Source organism: Cystoisospora suis (assembly GCF_002600585.1).
Source record: "Cystoisospora suis strain Wien I chromosome Unknown contig_2675, whole genome shotgun sequence".
Lineage (NCBI taxonomy): Eukaryota > Apicomplexa > Conoidasida > Eucoccidiorida > Sarcocystidae > Cystoisospora > Cystoisospora suis.
In genome coordinates this window covers 19,833-24,964 of record NW_027155472.1, presented here as the reverse complement: position 1 = coordinate 24,964, position 5,132 = coordinate 19,833, and the positions used below count along the sequence as shown (strand labels likewise).

The 5,132-nt window shown below is 54.3% G+C and overlaps 1 protein-coding gene across 1 annotated transcript; it reads left to right on the top strand.

The window, feature by feature from the left end:
- Positions 1-1,230: 1,230 nt before the first annotated feature.
- Positions 1,231-4,895, top strand: CSUI_005542 (ankyrin repeat-containing protein; the record flags this gene model as incomplete). The annotated part of the gene is made up of 6 exons (XM_068065717.1): positions 1,231-2,143; positions 2,939-3,008; positions 3,728-3,878; positions 4,118-4,229; positions 4,483-4,634; positions 4,852-4,895. Coding segments are annotated over exons 1-6 (564 nt in total), but the record flags the coding sequence as incomplete, so codon positions are not given.
- Between the last annotated feature and the right edge of the window lie 237 nt (positions 4,896-5,132).

Sequence of the window (5,132 nt, the reverse complement as noted above, 5' to 3'; positions counted from 1 at the left end):
CAGCGACGTAGCACAGAGCGAATGTGGAAAGCTGTGTGCTATCAGAGTGGTCGACATAAGTATGATTCGGCCACCACGCTAGGGGGGCGGCAAAGAGGACGCGTCTCTTCCCGGTTTGAGTGCTGAAGCTCCTGCTCGGATATAGATACAGCGAATGCTAAGTTCTCTTGGACACGAGAAGAACAACGTAAGTTGCTTCTTGCACGCGAGCCCGCTGATTGTAGGCGCTGTTGTTGTCCACAAAAGTGAACGCTAAATGGTCTCTTGCAGCTGTTTACGGGGCCGACCGTGTTGGGCACGGTGGAGCCGGCGCCTACCTTCGGCACCCCGTGACTGTGTAAAAACAGAGTCGTCTTCAACTGTGTTGATGAACAATTGCAAGTCCTGCCCGAGTGGAGAACTCCTACTAGCGAGGCCCAGTCTTTCGCTGGGCACTGTCGGAGCCCCGTTCTCGCTCCGGAATACCACTGGCTAGCGCAAGAGTGTCGCGTTCCTCTTTCCCTACTGCGATGCACACAATGTTGCTATAGTTTGGACAGTACTAGCGTAACTGCTTGGAACAGGGAAGTAAGAAGTTAGGAAAAGAAGAACTGAAGCTCGGCACTCCCCGTCTGCTGGCCCGCGGATGGAGTGATTTACGCGTAACACTCTGCCTGGGCGCGCACGTCCAGCGCCTACCCGCCGCCGTCTGCGCAACAACGACGCCCGCCCTGGGCAGTCGGCCCAAAGCCGGTACTGGGCGCCCCCAGTGACACCTTGTCACGCGAACGTTCCTTGCTGTGAACTGTTGGGTCGCTAACACTATGTTGCCACCGTACGCAAGTTCCTTCCGACCGGCACTTCGCAGCAACACAGCACTCCCGTCCGCCACGGCAAAAGCGACTGCACAGAGTACGGTGAACGTTCCAGGTTCAGCGGAAGGGAACTCGTATGAATCCGCGGCACTACCACGGCGGCGCCGTCTCGCCCGACCTCGAAGAACACTGCTGGCGCCGTACAGGCAAAAGCAAGCCGATTTGTGGAAGCTGTTGGGAGGGGGGAAGGCAACAGGGAAAGTGGTGCCGCTCAGCGCAGTGAGTGGCCAAGTTGTGGGATTTCAATCTCGAGCCGAGTCTACACACTGTGGCCGACCGGCTGCCTCGGAACAAACCATGTATAGGGCGAATTCTGCTGTTCTAGTTGTCAGGCTGGTGGTAGGCTGGTGTATGTGAAGCTTACATAGTTCCTTCAGAAGTTTGCCTTCCGGCACCCCATGGCGACTCATGTGTTCGGATCAAGGGAAAACACGAGGGGGAAAACTACGGGCGCTCCGGGCTAGTTGAGCTGTAGAGGGTGAAGCGGGCCGGCTGTAGTCGGCGACTCCGCGATCGACGGCTGGCCAGACAAGGCGGGACCTAGACTAGCTGAAATAATCTGCGATTAGGCTCAATCCTTTTTTCCGGCAGTGCGGCAGTGGAAGTTCCGGTGTTTCTCAGCTATCGCATGGAATGCGACAGCCAGTCTGTGTTTACCCAGGCGGTGTATCGGATTCTCTGGGGCTGGTAGCTAGTTCGATGCTTTCTCTTCAACATAGCGGTCCTCTTGGATCACACCACGTGCCACAAGTCACTTATTCCACTTGTTCGTTCTATCCCGGCACGCGTTTTGTCGAATCCTGGTCTCGAGTTTGAGAAGGCCTTTTTCTGGTGCTTGACCGGTGCGCGAGTCCAACACGTCGAGTCCTTTGTGGCAACGTTGTTCTCTTTCCTACGGACTCCGTCTCTTGTTGCCGCTCCGCACTGCATGTAAAGAAATTTTCCACTCAGGATTCTCGCGCTGTGACCGTCTCGGAGAGTAGAAGACCTGAATTTGTCCTCACTCGGAGCAGGGAATACACCTACAGTCGCTGAAACCGTACCGGCGAAGTCCTCGGTCCTTTTCCTGTGGCTTGCTACTGTTTTGTGTAGCCAAGTCGCTGCATGAACACCTTCAAGTTCACTGGGGCGGGCGCAACCGTCTTTTGGCCGTGGCAAGGCTACTTTTTCTGCGCGAGGCTGTCTTAGTCTCCCTGCATCGTTTCCAGCTTGCCTTATCCACTTGGACTGACTTCGCCAAGCTCCAGTGAAGATGGCGACTACGCACTTGAAGAAAAGTGTCATCGCTGGTGAGCCACAGATGTGCTTCTGTCCGCACGAGCCTCTCTCGTTTCTCTTCCTCGACTGTCGGCTACCGCTGCTTGGTCAGCGGTTCGGCTCAGTTTTGCAGATGCGGAGCCCAGTTTCTTTAGAGGCTTGTCGGGAAATTTTGCAGGGGTTCACCTGGCTGCTGTCGTGGGCGCTTCACACTCGCTGTCGTCCGCAGTGCAGACTGCGTCAGATCACTGAAGGTTGTGTTCGTCTGGTACACCTGGGAAGACTTTCAAGGCCGAATTTCTTTCCATTCGAGGATAGAACGCGGATAGAGTGGCACTGCGTTGACGATTTGAATTTAGGCGAAGGTGCAGAAAAGCTCTCTCCGATTTAATCCAAGTCACCGGAGATCAAGGCTACCGGATGGTACGCTGCGTTGTCTCCCGCCTTGTACCAGTTTGGTATTTCTGCCTTGTAGTGGAAGGCATATAAGAGTAAATGCCGCGAAGGGTACCGAGTAAAGATGAAAGGCAACTGTCTTGCGATGCTCAAGAGACGGGCGGCGGGGCTGCAGCAGGCCGTGTTGTGTCTCCTCACTGGTAGCGAGCGACACTTGAGGGAATCCGCGAAGCAAGCAAACTAAGAGGCTGCGTCACGGGGAGCACCCGCACTCATCATCAGCGAAATAGCTCATCTTCCGAAGACATGCGTCTCTAGCTGCTCCAATTCCAGTATGTGTTAACCTGCGATGTCTCTCCTTCGTGGTCAACCGCTGTGGTAGTGGGCGTACCATTTTCGACCGTACTACTATCACTGTTGCGTTTACGCAGGCGGTAACATCAATACTATAAAGGCATTAAAGAAGTACTGGAATTCGCCAGTCTCGGACATTGATGACAGGTCAGGCGGGCGAGTGCGCCATACCAGGAAACTCGCATTCGTAGTGTTCCTGTTCCGCATTCCAAGCGTCGTCTGCCCAACTGCAGACAGGTGCTCTACCAACAGATATGACTAGACTGTCTCGGGCCAAGGAAGTTCCATCATCGGTGGACAGTAGATAGTCTCAGCTTGCTTCGGTGTCTGAGTCAAGAGTACGAAATGAGTCTGACTCGAAGTAGCCTGCACTTGAGCGAATGCCTCGAGAGAGTGCCAATTGTCGGAAAGAAACTCGGTCTTATGGCATATCGGTATCGTGTTTCTTTCCGATGTTCTTTTTCTCAACGCGAACTGTGTGTTGCTGCAAGTGCGTCCGGTGATGGCGAAGCGGATAAGGTTCTTCTTTGTGCCGTCGAGGGTAGTTGGACTAGCCGATAGTCCGGGAGCACCGTCACGTCTGAGACCGTACAGGCGGTGGCGGGGATCAACAGGTGTACAGCTATAGTCCAAGGCCGTGTGCCTCTGCGTTTGTTCAACTGTCAACGTCGGGGGTCGTGGTTGAAGCGGCGGAGGTCACTGACGCTTGTTGCGGGCATCATCAAGCCGTTGCTCGTATTGGCGGTAGCCTCCATTCGTCCCTAAGGACTCGTCGAGTGAGGCGGACGTTTCCTTGGCACGGAGCGCGTCCGAATGTTCCTTTTTCCAGTTCATGTGTGTGTCCTGCGCCGCCGTCATCCGTGCAGCTCAAGCGAAGCAAAGTACACAATGCTTCAGATGGCAATTCTACTCAACAAGAAGAAGATTGTCGAGTACATGATTCCTCAGAAAGATCTCGATCTGACAACGAGGGCAACGGATGGCACGACAGCACTCATGACAGCTGTCGAGAAAGAGGTGTGGCGGCGGAATGCTGACAGGTTGATTCTCTGGCAGTCCGTTGACGTCGGTTAGTGTTCAGGTCCCTACGTTGACATTTTTTGGGTGTGGCACGTGATCATGGATGCACGAGGTAACTAGGATTTGTCCGCTAGTGGAAGTCGTGCATACGGCTGAAGCTGACTACACAAAGAAGTCTGTCTCTAAGAGGGACAACGGAATGTCAGCTTTTTCTACGATTCTTGTTGCGCGGACAGGTACCGCTGGACTGGATTCGTGCGATGCTCGAACGCGGAGCGGCGAAGAATATCAACGTCGAAGACAATGAAGGCCGGACCGCCTTGGACCGGTGTGAAAAAGGAAGCGAAAGTACGCCGCAAAAGAGAACGAGACGAAGCGTTTCGAAAATTCTTGCGCAAGTGTCTTGCGTTGAGCTTATGTTTCGGACTGGTCGATACCGGATTAAGAGACATCGCACTCTGTCTCGGTGAAAGTGTTTTCAGAAGCGTCAACCCTGGCATTATAGTGTGTCCCTCTGTTTCCAGTCTCGGAACAAGGCGGAGAACCCACCTGAGCGCCCCGACGATTGTCCATGCAGATCTGTGGGTGTTAAATTGTGCAGTATATGATGTTCTTGTCCGATATGGCGCGCAACCACGGCCGTCTCCGCCGCCTACCCCGCCCCCGGAGCCGGAGCCGGAAGCTGGTGAAGCGAGTACCGTGGATAGTACCGCCGGAGAAACTGACGGAGCAACAGTTGATGCCTTGTCGAAGGTAGGTGTGAGAGGTCCGGGAGGCAAGATGACTGGGCGTCAGTAGTGTCCTGTCAACATTACCAGGGCTTTCGGGGCTTCGGTGTTTGGTCTTGAGAGGTACGAGTGATCCCGTACACGTAGTGATGAGTGACAGCTCAAGTGCGAGTGTAGTGACTGTGCGTGGTCTTTTTTAGCAACGCCTTGTCCGTTTGGCTTGCCGCTCTGTCTATCTGCAGGGAGCGACACTCGCAGATGTCGGCGACATTCCTCCAGGCCTGGTAAGGCTAACATCTGCTTTGCTTCGACGGGGCTTTAGAATTTTTACGGGACAATGTGTGCGCACTGTATATCTATTTTCACCGCAGATAATATCCGGGATTTTCCGTATCTGTTGCTTTCTATCATGAATCTGCCAGTGCCCACGGGGCTTTTTCGACGTCTGGCTTTTGCCTGTGCGACTCTTGGCTGCGCCGTGCCGTGCCATCAGGGAGAGCATCCAGGATTTTGGGCTTCGATG